General features: G+C 37.4%; 1 protein-coding gene across 2 annotated transcripts in view; it reads right to left on the bottom strand.

Moving 5' to 3' along the window:
* The window catches only part of pip5k1ab (phosphatidylinositol-4-phosphate 5-kinase, type I, alpha, b), a 29151-nt gene that overhangs the window by 4606 nt on the left and 67 nt on the right, over positions 1–24478 (bottom strand). The window contains exons 2-15 of one of the 2 annotated variants that reach the window (XM_067449161.1): positions 24252–24406; positions 14853–14887; positions 12204–12284; positions 9979–10109; positions 9568–9685; positions 7320–7472; positions 6894–7193; positions 5100–5323; positions 3325–3408; positions 3191–3239; positions 3002–3083; positions 1322–1483; positions 925–1060; positions 724–786 (exon numbers count right to left, since the gene is read on the bottom strand). In XM_067449161.1, the coding sequence (XP_067305262.1) occupies positions 724–786; positions 925–1060; positions 1322–1483; positions 3002–3083; positions 3191–3239; positions 3325–3408; positions 5100–5323; positions 6894–7193; positions 7320–7472; positions 9568–9685; positions 9979–10109; positions 12204–12284; positions 14853–14887; positions 24252–24297 (1664 nt within the window). In that variant the 5' untranslated portion in view covers positions 24298–24406. Of the gene's footprint in view, positions 1–723; positions 787–924; positions 1061–1321; positions 1484–3001; positions 3084–3190; positions 3240–3324; positions 3409–5099; positions 5324–6893; positions 7194–7319; positions 7473–9567; positions 9686–9978; positions 10110–12203; positions 12285–14852; positions 14888–19945; positions 19971–24251; positions 24407–24478 lie in introns of those variants that run through there. The other variant, XM_067449162.1, reaches the window with a different exon arrangement.

Genomic DNA, 24478 nt, shown 5'->3' with positions numbered 1-24478 from the left:
AATATTGCCAACTATTTGCTATTGAAAAAAATTGCTATTTTAACCAAGGAGCCGGGACCTCTGAGGGAATTGCCTGGCAATTGCGTCATATCTGTGTTACCCTCGGTTTTATTTGGCAGAAACACTTTACTCTTACTCATGACCAGAAAAAGCGGAAATGGCGCCCGTGACTGTGTCCGGGCGTCATAATAAAAGTCCTGCTGCTCACAAGGCGTGTGTTTGCATAACAATCACTCCAGCGGCCGTACTCATCTCCACAACACTCGGTCCTGCTCTGCTTCATACTACAGTAACGTTAATAACCGCATCCATCAACATGATTTCTGCCCGAGTCCTATTTTCCACCGGCTGTGAGGTGAAGTCACATGTCCCAAGATTCTGTGCTCAAACTTGGCGTCATCAAACTACGCCTTTGTTTTGAATAGGCGCCCTCTAGCAGACAGAAAAATTGCATAGTACAGCTTTAACTAATGAAACCTCATTGTAAAGTGTTACCAACATATGTTAAAATGTAATTCATTCCTGTGATGGCAAAGCTGAATTTTCAGCATTATTATTTCAGTCTTCAGTGTCAAAATGACCCTTTAGAAATTATTCTAATACTGATTTGGAGCTCAAAAACTATTTCTAATAACTACAATCAATGGCGAAAACAGTTGTGCTGCTGATTACTTTTTTAGGATTAATGGTGAATATAAAGTTCAAATGTGTGCTTGGTTTTACCTCTGGGGGGCGCTGTTGTCATGCTCAGTGACTGCAGATTTGTGCACCTCCACCCCTACTGACCTGGAAGTGAGCAGCCATAATTATACAAATGAAGGTGAAACTGTGCTGGAGAGAGGTAACAGACGAAATGTAATGACAGAACTACACAAAAATAGAGAAAGAGACGGAAAAAGTGACAGGGAGATAGTGTGGAGGTACCTTTGAGGAGGTGAAGATGATGCCATTCCTGTGCTGCCTTGTGATGAGGTGGACCGATTTGATGCCGCACACTCGCTAGAGCTTCCTGCCAAGGGATCGGTTTGTGGAAGCAGGTCCGGTCTGCCCAACTGCATGCCTGAGGATGACAGTCACACAGGGAGTTATGATTGGATTTATGCTTCAGTCAGTACACTATTAGTACACTATTAAAGGCCTATTCACACTACTTCTGACTCAACTGAAAAGCATGCACATTTTTTTTTTAAAACAATGCATCTCTATCAGCTCGCACAACAACATAACTTACAGTGACGCCTACTGCCATATCCCAACTTTTGTTTACATAAAGTAACAAATTCAGAGACTTGATGTAAATAGTTTTGGTCGTGGTACTCACTGGTCTCTCCTTCTGTATCGGACTGGTTAAGGTTAGTATGGTACATGAGTCTGGCATCAGAAACTGTCTGTCCGCCAGGGCCGGGAGCAGAGCTTCCCATGGGAAGGCGTCTCACAACACTCGAACAGCCACTTCGACTCTTCTTTGAGGGGGAAGATTTTACTGGAAATGGAGAGAGGCACAAGATGACGACGTCACAAAAACACTAAAAGTTACCAAAATAAAGACTTAAAGGTGAAGTATGTAGTGTCTGCAACACTAGTAGTGGCACCTAGTGGAATTAAAAAATTATACCATATTTTTAAACAACATGGCAACGCCCCTTTGGCACGTCGAGCCTCCCCCAACTCAAACATCACACATACAGCTCTTACATGTGTTTGTGAAGGCATGTTTTAACAGATAAAGCTAGTCTACTTTCAATAAACATATAATTTTAGCTGTGTTGCTACGTGTCATGAGTAAGCAAATGAGTAGACTAGCACTTTGCCTATAGGGATTGGAAGTGCCTCGCTTATTATATACCCATCCGCACCAGGAACATTTTTGATGCACAACAACTGTTAGAAGTTGTTTGGACACATCAAAGTAAACTTTGTAAACTGGTACATTTGTCTTTCTAAACGGCTGCATAATGATGCTGTACGGTATTGATGAGTCCTTTCTAGAGTGTTAGATGCATCATAATGCCCCATTCGCTTTGATGTGTTCATGTCCGATGTCATCTTTGATTTCATCTTTTTTTTTTTGCTTGGCACTGCGGTTACCACTATCTTTTCCCATGTAACACATCAGTCATGGTCTCACACCAGATAAACACTCTCTGGCTCACTACGCTCAACACACTCTGCCTGCCACAGTAGCCATGGCCCAAACTCACGCTATTGGTCCAGCTGGAAAGAGATTGCCAGATCTGAGCAGACCTCTCTCAAATGTTTTGATGGTGCCTGAGAGGTTTCATTTTTACACTTTCAGGGTAGAGAAACGCATGAACGGCACTAATAGTCAATGAACAATAAAATGGCTTAAAAGAATGAATATTAGCATTTTAAAAAATCTTACGTCAACTTTAAAGAAAATGATCAAAAATGAAAATGATCGTCATTTACACACACTTAAGTAATTACAAACCCATAAGAATTTTATTCATGTTCGAAAAACAAACCTGATATATTTCTGGTTACAGAGATATTTTTTACTAAAACCTGAGAGATTTCTGTCCCTCCATTGAAACTTTCAAGCTTCGAAAAGTTCATAAAGATGCCGTTGAAGTAGTCCGTTTAGATTGAGAGGTTTAAACCGTCTTTATATGATTCGTCATATAAATCACTTCATATGATGAACAGTTAAATGTATCCTTATGATGGGCTGTTTTGAATGTTTGTAGATCTTTTTTTTCTGGTAAATAATTCTATCATGTCTCTTCACAATTCAATTCATGTGGATTACTTTTACATTGTATTTACAACATTTTTGACACTTTAGTTTTGGTGGAATGGACTTTCAATGGAGGGACAGAAATCTTTCAGGTTTAATAAAAAAAATCCCTGTTTAGAAAATGAATGAACGTTTTATGGGATTGGAACAACATGAGTAAGTGTTGACTGAATTAAAATGTTTGGGTAAACTAACCCTTTAAAGACTAACTGGACAAGCAGATGTTTTGTTTTTTTTACTTACGTGTTTTCCTAAAAACTGTGCTGCACATGAAACGCTGGAAACGCTCAGCGTAGAATCCGGGCCGATGTACAGAGACTGTGTCCTGCAAACAATTTTTTTACAATGCTATTGAACTCGCATGCTTGCAAATAACTAAATGCAAAATAACTATGTTTGCTTTAAAGTAACATACAGGAACATATAACTTACCCCATCGTGAACCAAGGCCTTCCAGGAATGCTCTATTTTTTTAATAAATCTGAAGGAAGACACAAAGAAGAGATATTAATGATGGCCACAAACATGTAAACATGCTCACACAACTCTTGTCAGTGACTAGTCACCTGTATGACTGTAATATGTCGATGATCCCAATATAAACCAGTATTCTGTCTCCTTTACTGTTGCGTGCTGGGATTCCTCCCCATCTATGGACAAAACAGGAAATTACTTGCATTAAATGACTACCGTATTTTCCGGACTGTAAGTCGCTCCGGAGTATAAGTCGCATCAGTCAAAAAATGTGTCATGAAGAGGAAAAAAACATAACTAAGTCGCACTGGACTATAAGTTGCATTAGGGCAGAGTGGGAGCCGCACTCGCTCGTGCCCGCTTCACTGCATAACCGAGCAGAAGAAAGAAAGTTTGAAGTGAGTGAGAAACTTGTAAGGGACTGGCGAAAAGCAGACGTTACTTTAACTGTAATGAAGAAAACAAAGAAAGCTACTTGCGGACTTCTAAGCAAGATGGCCAACGCTGAAGGAACGAGTCCACAGATCCTTGAACTTCAACTTCAACTTCAAACGCTGTGTGAATCATTCTCGGCTGCATATTTTACTACATGCTGTTTGTATTTTGCAGAATAAGATTTTCTTCATGGGGGCATTTTGTCTGTGTTCAGTCTTTCTAAGCTGTTGTCTTTAAGTTAATATTTCAGTTAAGAGTTTTTTTTTTCTGGGGTAGGCTACAGGAGCAGCATAGAGAGCATTCTCGCGGCTATATGTTTATTCTTGTCAGTCAGTATGAATTAAATTTGATATATAAGTCGCAGCTGACTATAAGTTGCAGGACCAGCCAAACTATGAAAAAAAGTGTGACTTATAGTCCGGAAATTACGTAATACATATTGCAGCCAAATTAAAGCTGGGTGCACAGTGTATTATTTATAACAGTTTTTTTTTTTTTTTTTACAAATGTTGCTGGTCAGACTATACGAACATGATCACAGTGGTAAGCCTGTATCACACTGTATCATCCAAGTTGTCATTAATGTCAGACTATACAGCAGTCACATTCAAAATGGAGGCACGCAAGACTCTACTGGAGCTTTACATGATCAATCTGTGACACATTCGGCGACTGTGAGCTGCATTTCCATGTAGGACAGAAATGGTGGCTAGCAAACAAAAATAATCTCTAGTGTTAATTTTGATCGTGGCTTGTGTGTCGAATAGAAAAATGGCAAAAAAAGTAAAGGTGTGTGTGGAGCAAGTGATGGATCGCTTTTGCACTACTTGTGTCATCAGGTTTTGCACTTCTATCGGTTTTTGAATTGATGGTTGTCGTAGGAGAAACCACACTACAAGACTGTTAATCAAATCTTAGGACAAATCTCCAGAATTTCATCAGAGGTAAAAATTACGGTCATAAATCAGGTGTTGGCGAATGTCAAACTAGCTGTAAAATATTACAGATTTTATCCTAGAATTAGATAAATCTTTTAGGACAAGCTAAATTTTTCTCAAGACGGCCAAAGCGTTGCCAAAATCATACAGTGACTGTTTCAATCCACATATTTTTATGTGCATTTTGGGATTATCACGTAAAAAAACACTGGATGGAAATTGTAAAATGCATATCAATTCTAAAAATGTATTCATATACATTCACAAGTTTGGATGGAAACAGCTAGTGTGCTGTGTATTCGGCTTAAGCCAAGTGAAGAAAGGGATTGTATTGTGGGACAAAGATGGAACAATTAGAAAGTTGAAGAGGAAAGAAGACAAAGGGAAAATACATTGAAAGACACATAAAATGGATGGATTAGTGAATTAACTGCATGTACGGAGAGAAAAATCAAACAGGGAACGTAAGTGAGTAGAATAATATGTTGACTAACTGGTCCTCTGTTTCCAGGGTTCCTTTCCCTTTGGCCTCTCCCTGTATGGACTCCATGGCGGTGCTGTACAGAGCTTTCTGAGTCTGCGGCCTCCTGTGGTCTGGCGTCACGGCCCCGTCGGAACCCCCGCCCTCTACGGCCCCTGCTCGCTCACGAGATGCCTGATCGGTGTTATGGATCCCCACCAACAGACTGTAGTCCATAATCTTAAAGCTCTGTAGGAGCTGTCAAATACAGAGATGGATAAACAAAACAAGTCTTGTTTTTGAAAATATTCAATACTTAAATATTTGCACCAAAATGTATTCATTTTATTATTGTTTTTGTTTTTTTGACACAGAAAGCATCTTTTCAACCAAACGAAAAAGATTCAAAATGTTTAATGCATGAGAAAAAAATACAAACTAATGTTCATATATATGCACCAATATAACAATACATAGTAAATAAATAGCAACATTTACTTTTTATATTATATTATTAAACATTTTAATACATAAAAAAAGACTGCACAACATGGAGACTACAAATCTGATAATGTCTGATCACATCTTTAGGATACTTAAAAGGTTAGCTCACCCAAAAATGAAAATTCTGTCATTAATTATTTACCCTAATGTCGTTCGACGACCGTAAGACCTCCGTTCATCGTCAGAACACAAATGAAGATATTTTTGTTGAAATCCGATGGCTCAGAAAGGCCTTCATTGACACCAATGTCATTTCCTCTCTCAAGACCCATAAAGGCACTAAAGACGTCGATACAAAGCCCATCTCACTACAGTGACTGTACAATCATTTTATGAAGCGACGAGAATAGGTTTTGTGCGCAGAAAAAAAACTAAATAACGACCTCTGTAGTCATGGGCTGATTTTAAAACAAAGACTCAAACCGTTATGAATCAGTGTATCGATTCATGATATAGATCGCCAAAGTCAGATTTCAGCAGTTTGGCGGTTTGACACGCGATCCGAATCATAAATCAATACGCTGATTCATAACGGTTCCAAACTGTTTTGAAATCGATCCATCACTATACAAGTCGTTATTTAGTCTTTTTCTGCACAAAACCTATTCTCGTCGCTTTATAAAATGATTGTACTGTCACTGTAGTGAGATGGGCTTTGTAACGACGTCTTTAGTGCCTTTATGGGTCTTGAGAGAGGAAATGACATTGGTGTCAATGAAAGCCTTTCTGAGCCATCAGATTTCAACAAAAATATCTTCATTTGTGTTCCGAAGATGAACGGAGGTCTTACGGTTGTCGAACGACATTAGGGTAAGTGATTAATGACAGAATTTTCATTTTTGGGTGAACTAACCCTTTAAAGTACTTATCGCTTATCAATTTATGCCATACTACTGTTCAATGTTTGGGGAAAAGAATGCATCATTTTTACTAAAAAATATTAAGCAGTAACAGTTTTTAAAACTGTAATAATAATATAAAATGTCACCAAATCAGCATATTAGAATGATTTCTGAGGGATCATGTGACACTGAAGATTGGAGCAATGATGCTGAAAATTCAGCTTTGCAATCACAGGAATAAATAACATTTAAAAAATTAAAAAAAAATAATTGCTGTAATATTTCACAATATCACTGTTTTTAATGTATTTTTAATTTAAATAAAGCCAGTCTTGGTGACCATAACAGACTAACAGAAATCTAAACCTTTTGCAAAATGATCAATGGTAGTGTATACTGAATATTCATTATTAACATAATCCTGGATTCTGTTTAAACTAACATGCAATAACACCCAAACATGAGCATGCATGCATGCTCACCAGGCAGTCCCGCTGGATGGTTTTGCAGAGGGCGTTGTAGTTGTCAGATTCTAGTTGGATGCCCTCGGGCATGTCCTGGATAAAATCCAGGTCTTTGTAAGTGGGGACTCTTTTCTCTCTCTCTTTTGGTGAGGCACGCCGTTTGTACGTGGAGCCCTTCAGGTCATATTTGTGGTGCATAGGCACACTTCGGGGCAACAGGTTATTCATTACGACGATACGGATGTTCTTTCCACCCGCTTGCACGCAATACAAGCCGTAAAACTTCGGGAGCAGCGTTCTCTTGTTCTGATTTAGATTCTGAGGGAAGGAGAGGAGAACAGAAATGCTGTAACATCACAATTCAAAACTAGATGAATGCTACAATTTGACTTATACCATGTATTATGTATCTGAAGTACATGAATACATATGTGTAAGGCTTACCATGAAGTACCCAGGCAGTAGTTTCTGCAGAAACTCTGCCTCCTTGTGCTGTACTGTTTTAATAATGAACTCATCATCACTTGTCACATAAAATATTGATCCACTCGCTCCAGGGTTGGAAAGCTCAATCAAAGGATCATTACATAGAGAATACTGTAGACAGAAAGAAATCACAAAAACACATTAGGGATGTTGGTATCAACAATTAACTCTTTCGACACACACACACACACACACACACACACACACACACACACACACACACACACGTTGGTCTATGTGGTTTACAGGGACTCTCCATAGACGTAATGGTTTTTATACTGTACAAACCGTATTTTCTATCCCCTTACACTGCCCCTACCCCTAAACCTACCCATCACAGGAAACATTCTGCATTTTTACTTTCTCAAAAAAACATCATTTAGTATGTTTTTAAGGACATTTGAATTATGAGGACATTTGATATGTCCTCATAAACCACATTTATAGTGTAATACCAGTGTTATACCCATGTAGTTATAAAAATTTGTGTCCTCATAAACCACATAAACAGGCTCACACACACACACACACACACACACACACACACACACACACACACACACACACACACACACACACACACACACACACACACACACACACACACACACACACACACACACAAAACTTCAAAAGTTAGGGGTGGGTAAGATCTTTTTAAATGTTTTTAAAAGAAGTCTCTTAAAGGGTTAGTTCACCCAAAAATGAAATTGATGTCACCCTAATGTCGTTCCACACCCGCAAGACCTTCGTTCATCATCGGAAAACAGTTTAAGATATTTTATATTTTAGTCCGAGAACATAATGCAGCCAATGCCCACTTCACTGTCCATGTCCAGAAAGGGAATAAAAACATCATCAAAGTAGTCCATATGTGACATCAGTTGGTTGATTAGAGTCTCTTGTCACGTGATTTCAGCAGTTTGACGCGAACCGAACTGCTGAAATCACGTGACATTGGCGAACCGAATCATTGATCGATTCACTGATTCATTAACCGTTTGATTCTTTTTGGAGCCACATGGAGGAGAAGACAATGCTGAATAAAATCGTAGTTTTTGATATTTTTGGACCAAAATGTATTTTCGATGCTTCAAGAGACTCTAATCAACCAACTGATGTCACATATGGACTACTTTGATGATGTTTTTATTCCCTTTCTGGACATGGAAAGTGAAGTGGGCATTGACTGCATTATGTTCTCGGACTAAAATATAAAATATCTTAAACTGTGTTTCGATGAGGAACAAAGGTCTTACGGGTGTGGAACGACATTAGGGTGAGTCACTAATGACATCAATTTCATTTTCACTCTGCATTAATATTCACAACCCTTCCAAATAAGAAAAAAACAGAGCATTACATCCTAGGGACAATTTCTAGGGTTGTAACTGGACCTGTAAAACTATATCTGGGCAATTTTTGACCTTAAATAAGCCACATACCCTCTATTTAGATATCAGAGAACAATTTAACATATTGTTTCAAATCATTCTAGGGCACCTTTAAGAGACATGAACTAGTTTTTTGAAAAACAACTGTGACCTTTGATACACGTCTAGTCTTCATGCTCGGAGTATGATTTCACTAATAATAAATGTACATTTGCATAAAGCATGGATATTTGTCTATACCCATGTTTATTAGAGTATTAAAAACTTAAAACATATTAATTTACATATTTAAATTTAGAACTGATAAAAATGTGCAATTAAATTGTGATTAAATGTTTTAATCGGTTGACAGCCCTAATTATAATAATTATTACTTGATTTCATTTATTTAACTGATTTCTATTTTAATCTATTTTAAAATGTAATTTATTTCTATGATGGCAAAGCAGAAATCAGCCTAATATGATGATTCGGTTTTTAAGAAACATTACTATCATTAATGTTCAATATAATTGTGCCACTAAATATCTTGTTGAACAGCATTTATTTGATAAAGAAATGTTATGTGACATCATAAATGTCTTTGCTGCTTTTGATCTATTGAATGCGTCCTTGCTGAATAAAAGTATTAATTTATTTAATACTTAATAGTAAGGAGAGGGGGTGATCCTTTTGGGTAGGTGCGCGTTTTGGTGATTTCAAATATTAACAGCACTTTTCAAAAATTGCTTACTGCAGCTTTAATATTAATCAAAACAAGTATTAAAAGAAATCATAAATCATATTTCTTTGATATAAATGGTTCAGCTAACCAGATAGTCATCAGGTCGAATGCCGAAAAGTTCTCTGAAATAACGGAAGGCGATGGGGGCGTAGGTCTTAAACCTGAAGTCACCGTGGTGATGTGCTGGAGTCAAATTACTTCCTTCACTGTAGGAGAGAAGACAGGGAGAGCAAAACTGAGACAGGGTTATGAGTTTCTTTTTCATTACATATGTAACCTGGCAAACCTCCTACTGTTCGATCCAGAGGTTTAAACACACAAGACGCCGAAAGACGGTTGACATTTCACTTTTTTACAGACACAAACTTCAGTCAGCAAACCCCTTCAAATCTATTGAAATAAATATTAAATACACCTACAGAGCATGGTTGAGTTGTTCTGGCAAACATATACACAAGTGGTAACATGCATACAGCACAATGTCTTTTTGCACACACACCTGGGGAAGAAGATGCTCTCTACTACATAAAAGTCCTGCATGAGAACGTCTCTTTCAGCTTTCTGACTGAGGCTGCCCACCGTGTGCGCGATGCCCAGCTGGATGGCACCTTTGAGGGCGGAGGAGGTCGTCTAAAGACAAAGAAAGACTGCGTGCGTGAGAAAGAAGTGCAAACAGAAAGGAAACACTAGATAAATACCACAATGATTATTTTAAATAACCTATAAATGAGCTATTATGTAGGTGGCGTGGGAACATAATGCATTTATTTAAAAAAATGTAATTTCCAGTAAAACAAATGCTGGAATGTGTTGTTATTATTAGGAGTGGGAGATTATTTGTTGATATTTTTATATAACAACATTTAATATATGCATTTATAAATAGATGTATTGCTTATGTAAAATGCTTAAAATGATGACCATCATTTCAACTAAACAGTCTCTGTTCAAATCTGTAGTTTTACCATTTTTTTATGAGTTGAATGTGTCAAGTGTCAAAATAAATCTGGTTCCTTTCATCTGGTACACCACTTCTACTCACCCTCAAGTCATCCTAGGTGTGTATGACATTCTTCTTTAAGATGACTACAATCTGAGTTATATTAAAGGGGGGGTGAAATGCTGTTTCATGCATACTGATCTTTTTACACTGTTAAAGACTTGGAATCCCATACTAAACATAGACAAAGTTTCAAAAGTTAAGGTGGACGTTTGATGGGAGTATTTCTTTGTCAAAAATACTACTTCCGGTTAGTCATAAGTTTCGGCAAGTTTTTTGAGATCATGCGTCCCCATTGACGTTAATGGGGGCGGAATTTCCTTGTATGGGCCTTACGGACAATTCTACCGGAAGCGCGTGAGAGAGAGAGGGAGAGAGCGAAAGCAACAGGCTACGCCCATCAAAGCGCTGGCTTGTAGGCTGCGCTGCACAGGTAATGTGCACATAACAATGTCACCAAAAAAGTGCGTTTTTGGTTGCCAGACCAAGACAGTCCTGCACAGATTCGCCAAAACCCCGCGTTAAGGCAACAGTGGATGTAATTTGCTTTTCCGGATCAGCAACTGAGTTGCGCGAATGTTTATATCTGTTCGCTGCATTTCGGTGCCGACTGTTTCATAAACAAGGCCCAGCTCGACGCCGGATTTTCCCAATCGCCTAATGCTGAATGATGGAGCAGTCCCAACGTTAGAAGGGTGAGTGAGACTGCTTCAAATGTCTATTTTTTTTTTAGTCCGCTTACTGTCTACACAAACCACGTGTAAACACACAAACACACGTGCACAACTGCACTTCCCACATGTACACCTTCAAAGACAAAAATACGACGATATAATTCAAGTATAAATATGTAAATAACACAAGCCGCTAAGCATATTATATAGTTAGTGTATAACTTGTACCACATAGAGACGTCCTGCTCTAGTCGTTTTTGCTGCTGCTCCTGTTCAACTGCAGCCTCTGGGTCTGATTCCGGATCATAGATGTATGGCTGTATCTGATTAAAAGCCATATTTTTATTTTGAATAAAGTTTTTTTCCCGCTGTTAGGGATGACGCACTCGACTCAACACAATAGCAGCGCGCTGCTGCACACGTCATTATTTAGCTCCGCTCACGACACGCCCCCACCCGCTCGGCTTTTTTCGGAAAGACTCGGAACAGCGCATCTTTCTTATATAATTATTAAAAAAATAAAGACTTTTCGGAGATATGCAGGATGCAATGCTACTCTATAGGTACTCAAGATTGACATGACACTGACTGAAACTGAGTGTTTCACCCCCCCTTTAAAAAATGTCCTGGCTCTTCTTAGCTTTATAATGGCAGTGAATGGCTGTTTCTGTTTCAATAAAGTCCATAAAAGTGCATCTATCTATCATAAAACTGCTCCACACGGCCCCGGGGGGTTAATAAAAGCCTCTGGTGAGAATATCCGAGCTCTTACAAGAACAAAGATTTGTTTTGCTCTATCCTCTGAGCCTTCGCTTTCGTCACTGGAACTTTTTGGGTGAACTTTACCTTCTTTACCTACTTTAATAGGCAAATAAAAAAATCACTGTGATATTCAAATGTTGCTTCATTTTACATCCTCTCAGCATGTCTCTCATGATAACCTCTCTTTCCTTTCCAACTCCTCCCTTTGGTCTGTTCCTTTTTTCTAGCCCAGTTTCGCTCTCTTGCCCTTCCTCTTCTATCAGGTGACAAATCTGACTGCCAGCTGACCTTTTTGTAAGTCGTTTCTCCTGTAGGGTCAACTCCTCGGTGACCAATGGTCTTCTTCATACTCTGAGATGATCCTGGCCCCTATGTGGGAGAGACAGAGACACAAAAGAGTGACAGAGAAAAAAGGTGAACAGAAAAAGGCAACTGGTTTCATGTCAATAGAGGGGATTCAATTCAGGTTTGACTTCCTGTTTGTCAGGTGTTTCCTCGAGTCAAATACAGACACACACACTTTCCTGTGAGTCTGTTCATCCTCTCACTGCCTTGGTACACGTGAATCTTCAATTGACAATGGGAGCTGTGTGTGTGTGTGTGTGTGTAACTGTGTCAATATTTGTCCTTTTCAAGATCCTTCTCGCATGACTGTTTAATCAACACACGGTAACAGTAAGGTCAATCTTACTTCAGGCTAAAGGGCTCATGTGTTCAAATTCCTCTATCAATGTTGAGAGGAGAAAAAAAAAACACCCAGACTGGGATGACACTGTGGATACTGATCTGAGATTTTACAAGTACTCGGCTGACTGAAGAGAACTGAGAAAATAAGGGAAGGTGAAAATGTTCGCATTAAGCACTGAGAGCAGAAACTAGACAGGACTTGACATCTATTTAGCGATAAATCAAGAGGCTGTACATTATTGTGAAAACAGTCTTAAAGGCAATGTTAAACCCATATTTACCATACAGCACAACCTTTTGCTGTAATAAAACGGTCACCAATTGGGAAAAAAATAATTTTGACAATGGGCAAAGTGTAAAATGGATCCTGATGCCTACAATGTTACTCTATGGAGAATACAGAAAGCTCTCGCATTTCATAAAAAACTAAAATTTAATCTTTGATGACTAAATAAGTGAAATTCACTTTTATTCCACAAGTTGGTAATGTCTGATACACAATGATGAAGTGATGTTTCACTCATAGCTAACAGACAGAAAACAAAAGAATAGGAAGCATCATCACTCATTCGTTTAGCTAAAATATATGCTGTGCGGTGCTAAATTTAGGTTTAAAAGTACTAAACGCATTTTAAATATTACTGTCACTGTCACTTGATGGTGGATCTGGTAAAGCTGTCAGCCATCAAAATACTGATCTTGAAGATGTTGAGAAGATAGTTTTGAGAATGACGAATATGAGGCAGATGCTGAATGTTCTGAGGAATGAGCTCTGAAGAGGACAGTGATGATGGTATCAAACATTTCCTCAAACTGAACCCTTCCAAGCTCCAAAAGGTAACCTTTTGTAATTGTTACTATAATATCTAATTGTTACACTAATAATATAATTGTATCGTGACTGGTAGAGGTCCATCTGTGTTGCTAAAGACCCGAGTATGTAATGATTGGCAAAACATTCATGCATTTAAGGTTAAAGAGCTAACATTAAAGGCACAAAAAAGCTGGGAGCAGTGAAGTAATACTAAAGGTGTAGTTGTTAAATAACTTATATTAATAGGATTCCGGGCAATAGGGGATTTTGTGTGAGGGTGGAACGATCTCATGTCTTGTTGAAGATGGTTATGCCAATTTGCCATGTTGACCAACTGCTGCTTGGTATAAAAGTGACTTCTGTGTGAGCTGTGCTTCATCTACACTAACTTGACTGGACAATGGACCTTCTCAAGTTTGAGGTAAATTAAAACAGCACAAGCTGTGTGTAACAATTTACAACTGACTCACTTATTGAATGGCAAGTTATATCTGACTAGAAATTAACTTAAAACTGTTTTCATAAAAACATTCTAAGTTTTCTTAAACCTCTAAAGAGAAAATTCAGAAATTTGAGAATATGTGAGAATTAATTATGTATATTTTATTCCACTCTAGATAGGGGTAACCTGAACTTAGTGACTCAGGTTATATTTCTTATGAATATTTTAATTCCTTTTCCATGTAAAGCACTTTAAATTACCATTGTGTATGAAATGTGCTATATAAATAAACTTGCCATGCTATTTACTAACCGGCCTAACAAATGTGGGCCTAGCTGAAGTTACATATTTACATTTAACTTCAACTATGCTACAAACCTATGACTCTAATGAACCATTTCAGACAGAGTACCAGAGTAATTATACTCTGCATTTTAACACAGCTGGGAAGCTGTATGGACCAATCAGCTCTCAGGAATGGAACCATCTGTTTTATAACGATCAAACATTGCATATCCCACTATGCACTGGGAAGACTTGTCTGTTTAAGGTAAGATCCTTGCCCTGTCAAGTCACTTTTATTTATAGCGTTTTTTTACAATGCCGATTGTTTCAAAGCAGCTTCAGTGTTAACAGGAAAATAATGCTCTGGAGAAAACGATGATGTTATCCAGCTAATTACAATCATCATATAGTGCCAATGCGAGCGTATCGGTAATATAGTTTAAATTTAAGTGACCCCAACTGAGCAAGCCCTGATAGGGCATACTTTTGTCCATGTGTTCCTCTTCTAGTTATATATCATTCCGACACAAACAGAATGAAATAATGGAAATTCTCATGAAACAGGAACATGATTTGACTGATGCAAAATTTGAGTGATGAAATAATAATCGAAACTGAACAGTCATCAGATTTAGAATTTAGAAAGCAATTAAGAAATTATTTCTATGCCTTACAGAAAGAGAGTAATCCAACATGAGATCAGGCTTACCTCCGTAATGGTCATCTTTCGAACTCCGCTGGATCCTTTAAAGTTGGACAAAAAGAGAAAGAAACACGACAAAACATTAAAATGTGTTGGAGGGACGAAAAAAAAAACAATATGAACTTCACACCACTTCCTGCAGTTTCTATCCTATAAACTAAAACTAAATTGTTTTGACAATTAATCGAGTAATATGACTTTTGTGGTAAAAGTAACTTAACTGACTTAAAACACATGTATAATAAGAATGAATAATAATCGGTTTAAATAACGTAAGCAAGTTATCACATGGTTTTATTGAACGACACTTAAAATACATAATGTCACATACATAATATAAAAATAGTACATAACAGGTTGATTATAAGGGAGCCAACCCCCATAAGGGGGTGATTGTTATTACACATTACAGCATGATAAAATTAATATTGGCCAAACAAAATTTTGCTTAAACATCCACTTAATATTTGGCCACATGTTTACAATAGAAATGCTACAGCGAAGATTTAAACTTTTACTTTGAAATCACAAACAATTTGCATATTTAGAAAAATATTGATTAGGGCTGCAACAACTAGTCAATAAAATCAATAATAATCGATAATGAAAATCATCAACAACTATTCTCATTATCGATTAGTCGGGTCTGCCCTTCCACCTGGCTTTCAACAGTTGCGCCAAATTACAGAACCGAATAACGCATCTCTATGGACAAAATTAAAGAAATGGTGGAGTGGAAACAGAGTGAGCTGCTGCAGGAAAGGTACATGATCCAAGTGCCCTAAACATGATAATTCTATAAGCTTCCAGCAAATGCATTACAGTTTAACATACTCTGTCATGCACTTTGACAAATGTGTGTGCGTCTGCAGCGCAAAACGTTAATTGTACAGGTTATATCCACTGGCTGATCAATATAGAGAACAGTAGCTATATCTGTAAATGCAACTAATTCATGCCAGTATTTCCATTTTGCATGAAAGCGTGTCCTGACCGTCTGCGCTTAACTTCACTGAAAATTGTGTCAAAACAGACAGAACGCAGTCGAGAGGGAGATTATTCATATTTAGCGCAAAACACTCATTCATTTAGCTGAAATATCCACTGTTGGGCGCTAAAATTTTTGTTTAAAAGTCAACATGTCATTCAAGTATTTTATGAGAGCAGTAACTATAAAGGGATAACGGCATGTAATTAAATGTAAATGTCTTATTCTTATAGCATATTTACAGGATAAAGAAATTACTGTGTCCATAACAAATGTGTTCCTGCAGAACGTTCCTCTTGTTTTTTTGAAGGACAGCATGGGGCAGGATGTGGAATAGTGTGTTTAAATAGACTTCATATCCGATTAATCAACAAAATAATCATCCAACTAATTGATTAATCAAAATTATCATTAGTTGCAGCCCCAATATTGATGTTGGTATAGGTTTATGATTTACGCTACAAATCTGGTGAAATGGCACACATTGCTTTCCCATATGAACGTTATATGCAAGGCAACACAAACTCACAGCATATGCCGAGATGGAGTTCGTTAACTAAGCTGCTGAGGCGCACTCCGTGCATGTAAATTATAAGTTAATAACAGTGCAACACTTTGCTATAAAACAGCATCAGAGTCCGATTTTATATGCGTTTCTAAATGCATGTTATTGGAAACCCAAATAAACAGCAGATGCAGAGACGGAGTTCAAATGGAGAACATTTACTTTGAAAAGAGCAGCTCTGTACACATGTAAATAATTAAAGCTCAATTACAAAATTTGGTTGTCATCTCTAATCCACCCTGAAAAACAGAGTTCTTTCAACTATCCTCCACCTGCTAATGTCACAGAGGGCAAAGTCTGTCATGACACCAGGGGTGCCAGACGATCAGCAGACTGTCACAGCAGATGCTTGGTGGAGAAGAGATTCACTCTAAACAACACATGACCTAAAACACTTGGGGTCTTAGGCTTGTATAATAGCAATGCATGGTATGCAATGGGTCTTGATCATTTGCGTTGATTCAGAACGATCGAATGTCTTCAGGCGAGCCAGAAGTTATACAACAAAGCTTGTCTGCTCGTCGTCAAAACAAACAGACTGAGATGCAATAGCATAGCAACCTAAATCCTGCCAATAGCTTGATAGTATTACACACAATCAGGATTAGAATCCAACCTACAAAAAGAGTAACAGTATTACCGGTATCTGTGAGCGCAAACCAGGTTTGATTGGGCCAATGACTGATAAAGAAAAATATCTAATTTATGTTGGTTGCATAGGGTTTTAAAAAACCTTTGTAATATTTTAGGAGAAAGTCATGTGGTGTAACATAAAAAAAAAAGAAGTTAATTTCCTTCCACTTTGAATAGATGAACATATCTCAAGTATTTATTGATATAAAATTTAGGCTACATGAACATGAAACTAACCTTGCCTTTTCATATACCGGTCAAATTATATGATATTTTATTGACTTTAAAACAATTATTTTCTGCATACTGGTTGCACCAAATTAGGTGTATCTGAGTTATTTGTTGGACTTGAAATAAGCAGTTTTGCTAAAAAAAATCTAATAAATAATAATATGATATACTAAGCTTTTGTGGGAATTTTTAGATTTTTTATTTTACCAAAAGTAACTTTATATGTAGAACAAATAGTTGGATAAACCATTATCAAAATTAGGATTACAACAAACAGGTTGCATCAGGGGAAAAAAGTTTACAATATCACAAACTCTTAACGCATATGTGCTTCACCTCACGTCTACCATCACCTCATTTCATCATGGAAGAAAAAGTCATTAGGGCTGCAGCTATCGATTCTTTTTGTAATCGATTAATCTACCACTTAATCGATCGATTAATCGATTAATCGGATAATAATTACTTTTTCTTTATTAAAGAGCAATAAGAGACACTAAGACGCGTATCTTAAAATTAACATCTAATTTGTCTTCTTTTTAGAAAAATTAAGTTTTATTGCTGAAATTGCATACATTAATAACTGTGAAACTAAACAATTTTAATGCATACAATTGCCATATTATAATAAATAAAAATCTATTTCAAATTACTTTAAAAAGGTAAACATAGTTCAATCTAAAACTAAACCTACAACCAATAAATCTAAATAGTAGTAATATAAATAACAATAATGCCAATATAAATAATATAAATATTCTAATATTCTATAAATATTCTATAAATAATATAAATAACTAAACATTGTATTTATGTTGTGCAACTTAACTTTCATGTATCAGCTTCAGCTCAGGCATGACATAAGCATTTACTGTCTTATTTACTCCTTTACTGAAGCAAAATGTATTGGACAGGTTAACTTGGAGAAAGAGATGTGCGGATCAGCTCTATCGTCACCGAATCAGCTGTTAGAAACAAACCATCCACCAGCACCCGATAGTCACAACTTCAAATCCTCCGTGTTAAGCGCGATGCTATCGTCACATATTAGCTACACTGAAGTAGGTTGCTAAACAAAACAAAAAAATATATTTTGGAAAATTACATTTACATAAACCAGGGTCGACAACCTATACATCACACGGAGGAATAACCGCTAGAACGTGATCAAACGCGAGATATGTTTAATTCAGTTAAAGTACATCATGCTGATCTTTTGAGCTAATCATTCATCATTGTAACACAGCTTGTTTTAAGTTAGTAGCTATAAATATGATTAAAGTGTGATATTTAAATTACACAAATCAATGAAAGCACGCAGCTCTGAGCTCTGAAAGCACGAGCGCTGCTCATCACACACACACACACACACACACACGCTTGTTCTGATATTTGTTGCGCCTAGTATTGAGAACATCTAATGGTGCATTTCGAAGATATTATCAAGTAGGATATATAAAGTCTCATTAAAGATTTCACACACATCACAATGACGGTGATCCATGTGCAAAGCTGCAAACTCCATCGCGTTCATGTGTTTGGAGTTGCTCGTATCTCCTCAGCTGACGCGTGAACTGCCGCAAATGAAACTTAAATGTTCAGCGTCGCATCCTGAAGCTCAACACACAGTTGTCTGCATTTAAAAACAGCGATATTAAATGATATTACCAGTGCTGATGCCCGCCCGCTCTCTCTCTCTCGCATTGCGGTCTTTGGATCTCGTGATGAGCTGAAAACGAAAGTTAAAGAACGACACGCATTCATTGCGTTTTAGCGTGATATGAGAGTTCCGCGTCTTTATTAAAATCAACATATTAACGATTTCTCTCATCCACCTGCAATGTTTGGGATGTTTATGCACCTGAACCGCGGATATAACCGCAATCCGCTCATACTCCGAGTCCTTACACAAAAAATGTCTTTCTGCAATATCTGTGTGTAGTTAAATGGACTAAGCGAAGCGTCGAGGCAGATGATTTTGCCTCGAGGATTTTTTTGATTCGATTAACTCGAGTTACTCGATGAATCGTTGCAGCCCTAAAAGTCATGTGACATATTTGGCATTGCTGATAACCAAGTCTAAGTCTATGCATAAAGAACGCATAGAAGGTAACTCACCCATTTTCACACGATTCCCCAGACAACTACTGAACATTTTTGCAGTAACCAATAGCAACAGCTATTTTTAGGTTAAGTTAGTGAGGACGGATAACGCATTTCAATGGCTAACAGATCTAGATAGCTACGGTATGTGAAAGGACTCGTGGTCATCACGCAAGCTTTTGAGAACAACAAGCTTGAACAATATGGGTGATAATGAAAAGACAACATTCAATTGCTCATCTCACCAAGACGCAGGCCTACGCACATTAGGATCTACAAAATGTAAACCTGAGCAATTGGCACAATGTCCAAGAACTGATATTTCCTTGTTCCCACTGATAGCTGGACCCTTTCATCATCCGTCTGAAATTTCAATTCCTTTTCCCATCCGCCTTAATTGCACAAACAGATGAGTCAGTTACAGCTTCCACTTTCATCACATTCCACCCATCCCCCAGTCATCAAGCTTAAATCGCCACTGCAAACGAGACCATGCAAGAGACAAGCCATTTTGGTTAATTGGCATTCAGAGTCTCTAAATCTAAATCAAACAGCACAACTGAGCCATGCATGTACTACCTCTCCGAGAGGTCAAAAGCCTCCAAAACGGAGTCCTCAGATCTGTAGGGGTAAAAACAGATGTTTTAAAGGTCCTGTTCTTCGCGATTCCATCTTTCAAACTTTAGTTAGTGTGAAATGTTGCTGTTAGAGCATAAATAATACCTGTAAAATGATAAAGCTCAAAGTTCAATGCCAAGCGAGATATTTTATTTAACAGAAGTTCCCTTTCAAAGCCTACAGCGAACGGCCTGTTTGGACTACACCCCTGCACTTCCTTCAGGAATGACGTCACTAGAACCGTTTGTTGACTAACCCTCCGCCCACAAGAACACGCAAAAAAGGGGGCGTGGTCTTGTTACTCTCCCACGTGGAGAAGAGCGCGCATTCAGCGCTTGCATCTCCCCGTTATGGGCGGGACCTTTCCGGGCAAAGTGCGCTAAGCTGCTGTCCAATCACAACACGGGAAGCGCTGACCCAATCAGAGCTCGTTACGTGTTTCTGAAGGAGGGACTTCAAAGAACAAGGAAATCCTCAGGCCGTTTTTAGGACAGAGGAAACAACGCTGTACAGTTAAGTAAATTGTGTGAAAAATACAGTTTTTTTTACACGCGAAACATGAACTCATGTTATATTGCACACTGTAAACATAAAGCTTCAAAAAAACACGTGAAGAACGGGACCTTTAATAAGAAGGATCATATTTTCAGCACTTAAAATCCCACTGTAGTCAATAATTGTATCCCCTAAAACTCATCTAAGATCACCAAAATTACATATTTAAAAACACTATCCACGCCTTAAAATAGCTTGAATGTAACTAGATTCTTGCTTCATTTAGTATGCGGATCCATGAATATGCACTTGCTCAACTTTACTGTAGTAAAAACGCTGCACAAAGGCAAGTGGAAATACTGGTTTGATTGATTCAGCATTTATGTTTGAACCAGAAACTGATTTAGAAAAAGAAGTGGAAGAGTGAATTATACCGGCTCGTCTACAAGTCGATGTATCAGAATGATAAATGTGTTTTATATGCATTGCTAATGTTACACAAACCATGTTCCCGTTCGCCGATCTCAGAGTCAGACAGCAGCCTTCTAAAAATCAGCATCCTTAAACACTTTAAACATTATAGAATGTCAGTGGAGAAAGGCATATAGTTTAACATCGTAATTCATCATACATAATTCACCTGCCGCTATATTGCTACATGTACCCGCTTTTTCATATCAACAGAAAAATACACTGGGATAACCTGGCTTCCCTTGAGACTCCCATCCTACACAGCATATAAATGCTAAAGCCCGCCTGCACATTGACGTGATTGGTTACAGCATAGTTTGTGACGTTAAAAACTCATTTTCTAACCGGTTAATCGATGTATGACAACACCGGTAATACCGGTATCACCGATGGGGGCTTTTAAATTGCTAATTCTAAACCGAAAATAAATGCCTGAGCATGGCCGCATAAGCATTCATAACGGAGCGGAGCAGAGCGTGGGTTAAGTTGAGCCGAGATAACAAATATAAGATGTTGTCTATACAATTTTTATTTATGTTTAATTGTTATTTTTGTATTTGTTATGATACTGTCAACACCTTAAAAATAGTAAAAGAGAAAAATACTATAAATCAAATACGACATCTGTCACTCAAAATTATATGCCAAAAAACGCACATAAACGAAAACTGTCTGCTTACTATCTATAGTACATATATTTATAATATATATATACATACCACCCCTGCAGAAAGTTTGGATCATTTTGAGTTTAACCGTGGATACGCTGTTGTCAAAGGATGTCAAGAGCAGGCGGGCCCTTTCCCACCCAAAGTACACCAGCGCTGGCGACCGCTACCATTTTTGATTTGGAAGTTTACTCCCGCGTCACAAAAAAAAACGATCAGGTCCCGCAGACCTCTACCATGTGGTCATGTGCATTTTACTTTTGCTTTAGAATCACTGCCAATTCGAAGGATAAAAAACTAAATTGGGTTTTTTAAACCAAAACTGAAACCAAATTTTTCACCGTCATCTTGTCAGTCAGCTCCCCACTCTTGGGATGAATGAACTGATCTGTCACTGCGACATTTGGCTCAGGCTTTATTAAGCATTTTTAATCGTAGTCTGTTCTCTAACTAAACAAATTGATTTTTATTACCATAAAGAAAATCAAAACAAAAGTGGGGGCGGTGAAACCATGGGCAAGTGATGTAACCGGTATTGAGTCATCCTTACATGGATGGATGCAAAAGATGGACGTTTCAGAGAGGAAAATTTAGGTTGTCTCATAGAAAAAGACAACAACAACAGAAAAAAACACCAACAAATAACTAATATTAAAGACACATTATTTAATATCATACGCCATGATTAAAACAATTACAAATGTATAGGCTAATTTATCACTAAAACACTTTTAACAAATTCCAGTTTTGTTTTGCATCTCATCCTTAAATCGCAGAGCAAGTGAAGTGACCACTAAGAGAAAAAATGGCTTGTCTCTAAAGCTTGTCTATATTTAGTCCAAGCTTAAGACATAGGCTACACTATATTTTAAGAGTGGTAGTCAACAAATATTTTTCCTCATGTGCAGTTATGCACAGAAACAAACAAACATGCATTTGAGGTGTGAATAGTGGTGAGATCTCCTGTGTGAGAGAGATGAAACTTAAGGCTAAGATGTCTGTTAGATGTCATGAGTCTGTCCCATTTCATCTGGGTGAGCGAGCTGGTTTCTGTCCCATTTTCCCATTTATATTTAGAGCAAGAGAGCAGCGTATGCGTGACTGTGAGCACTAAAAATACTTCTTATAGAGTGCTAGTGCTAACGATATCTTAATGTGGGTTACCCACACAAAATGCCATGATGTTCTGAGCTAACAGACAAAACCATGAACACCTTTTTGACTTCAGCACCTCAGACTACTGAAGTCAATCACCACTTCATTTCCCAAGGGATGTTATTTTTTACTCGGCCAATAAAGATAGACAGGGAGTCAAAGAAAATATAACCACTCACAGGACATTCACTGTCAATGCCATTTACATCCCAGTAACTAATTAGCTAATTCACAAAACTGTTTGAAGAGTGAATATGATGAATGCATTATGACAAATAATTTAGTTTCAAACTAATAGTCGAAATTAATTAGCATGCTCATACAGTCAATGATATAATATTAGGATAGAATTACATGTTTGTCATGGTTTAATCAGCACTGAGTGACAAAATAACCAAACGTCAAAAAAGTATTAACTTAGCTAAACCTTCATGAAGGACAAATAAGTCAAACTAAACACTTTTAATCATAACTGAGGGAACTCCTGGCCTAAAACGCCACTGTTACAAACCCCTGTTCATCTAAACGTAATTTGACTTATGTGTACAACAATGACATGAAATGAAAAAAACTTTATTTACTTGTTAAAATATACTTGATTTGTCAAGAATGGGTGCGCCTGTGGAAAGAACTATACTGACGTAACGTTAAACTTAAACCTGACCGTTTTTAACATATTAGCATTGCGCTAGTTTTAAATATTAACACGTCGTTGTGACAACGTCCTATTGGAGAAATTTTGCTTATTATGGTTAGGTTATTATGCATCCCCCGTGACTATTACAAATACGAAAAACTGAACGTTACCAAAAGAAGCCCTACTTTAACTCAGATAGGCATTTTGCTTATTATTGACAAAAATCTAACATATATACATATATATATTTTTTTTCTCACAAAAAGTAAATAAACTAAGAAATTAGGTTTTATTTTTTGTTTTGTTAACAACATTTACATCGACAACATTTATAGAGAGAAATTCAGAGGGTGGCTCGTTCAAATAGCAAGAAAGTCTAAAACAACTAACGTTAAGTTTAATAGAGCAATAAATAAAAAGACAATCTTAACCGAATTGCATTCATTAATGTAGGTTATTTATTTTAATATTGGCTTAGGTTGTTTGTTATAACTGGGCTAGTTAACGTTAGCATATAGCATGTTAGCCACACATCCACATCATCGATCTGTATTATTAACTTACTAGAAAAACCTTCAGATCATAAATCAAATAAATTCAATAAATCCTACATAAACGCATCTGATAAATTATGAAGATATTATAATGACCAATTTAGCGACTATAGATTACATTTATTTTGTTGTTGTTGTTGAACACAAGGATTGATTAAGCCATATAAACACTGTGAATCCATTCAGTCCTGGTATAAAAAAAATAGTTGACCGAGGTCAACAAACAACATAAAAAAACAAAACGCGCACGCCAATATAAGTATAAAATCCATAACGATTTAATTTACCTGGAGGGGCAGATAAGCCCGTGTCGGGTGGACCGGCGGACGCCATTTTGTTTCGGGTTTACTGGACCCGATCCATGACCGGAATCAGGCAGACAAACTAGTGTCCGGTTCCGCCCGGACCGACTCTCTGGCAGGCCTCGTTTACTGTCGCTGACCTATTTGCGATTAACCAGCTACATTAACAGACATTCTGACCACTATCTACATACATAAATTATTATAAATAT

This window comes from Pseudorasbora parva, chromosome 7 (assembly GCF_024679245.1).
Source record: "Pseudorasbora parva isolate DD20220531a chromosome 7, ASM2467924v1, whole genome shotgun sequence".
Taxonomy (NCBI): Eukaryota; Metazoa; Chordata; class Actinopteri; order Cypriniformes; family Gobionidae; genus Pseudorasbora; species Pseudorasbora parva.
Note: the sequence above shows the minus strand (reverse complement) of the source record. Positions and strands in the feature narration are given on the sequence as shown.